The sequence below is a fragment of the Sinocyclocheilus rhinocerous genome, unplaced genomic scaffold (genome assembly GCF_001515625.1).
Source record: "Sinocyclocheilus rhinocerous isolate Xijiao unplaced genomic scaffold, SAMN03320098_v1.1 scaffold108, whole genome shotgun sequence".
NCBI classification, from domain to species: domain Eukaryota; kingdom Metazoa; phylum Chordata; class Actinopteri; order Cypriniformes; family Cyprinidae; genus Sinocyclocheilus; species Sinocyclocheilus rhinocerous.
The window spans coordinates 132,985-133,937 of NW_015635033.1; the positions used below are offsets into that span (position 1 = coordinate 132,985).

The 953-nt window shown below is 44.0% G+C and overlaps 1 protein-coding gene across 1 annotated transcript in view; it reads left to right on the forward strand.

Moving 5' to 3' along the window:
- The first annotated feature begins 222 nt into the window (after nucleotides 1–222).
- LOC107746251 (zinc transporter ZIP1-like) overlaps nucleotides 223–953 on the forward strand; it is a 12,506-nt gene continuing 11,775 nt past the window's right edge. Inside the window, exons 1-2 of the mRNA XM_016560383.1 lie at nucleotides 223–432; nucleotides 537–667. Coding sequence (XP_016415869.1) covers nucleotides 249–432; nucleotides 537–667 — 315 coding nt within the window. The 5' untranslated portion in view covers nucleotides 223–248. The remainder of the gene's footprint in view (nucleotides 433–536; nucleotides 668–953) is intronic.

Sequence of the window (953 nt, forward strand, 5' to 3'; positions counted from 1 at the left end):
CGATTAAAGCTCGAGTGCTCATCTGATATATACAAAACACCGGGTTTCTAGAAAATAAGCTCGTTAGTGTGCGAACAGCAGTCATTCGCGGACGCTTAAAGCCCGGTTAGTTTAGTTTAAGCGCGTTTGTTTGACAGAAGTTTAGACTAGAAGAGATTGAAGAACACAGAACTCAGATCACCAGCTGCAGTGTGTGTGTTGGTAAGCCCTGCTGAACTGTGGTGAAGTGTGTCAGTGTTCAGCACGTGATGATGATGATGATGATGATGGTGTTCTCAGGTGTGCTGCAGGTGATGGACTCCTCAGGTGTTTCTCCTGGGCTTCTTCACATCAAGCTCCTCACACTGGTGCTGATGCTGGGCTCCAGTCTGCTGTGTGGGTTCAGTCCTGTGTGTGTCATGAGACGAGCCACACGCTTCAGCTCAGATCCAGGTCTGATGAGGATGATGAAGCTCACATTTCACTCTAGTATCAAAAAACTAAAATAGGAACTTTCTCATGACTGTGGTATGTTAATGAAGTCTGTGTGTTTCAAGGCTCTCGGCACAGGGTTTTGAGTCTGGCGTCGTGTCTGGCCTGCGGGGTTTTTCTGGCCTCCTGTTTGCTGGAGCTTCTGCCGGACTTTCTGAACCACATGAGAGACACCTTCAGCCGTCTGCACATCACCGTGAGTCTCCTCTGAGGATTATGGGTTTTATAAAGAAGTCTGCTCGCCAAGGATGCATTTATTGTTCAAAAATACTGTAAAAATTGTGAAATATTATTAGAATCTAAAACAGCTGTTTTCTATGTGAGTATCTGTTAAACTGTAATGTATTTCTGTGATGCGCAGCTGTATTTTCAGCATCATTACTCCAGTCTTCAGTGTCACATGATCTTCAGAAATCATTCTAATATGCTGATTTGCTGCTCAAGAAACATTTCTGATTATTATCAATGTTGAAAACAGTCGT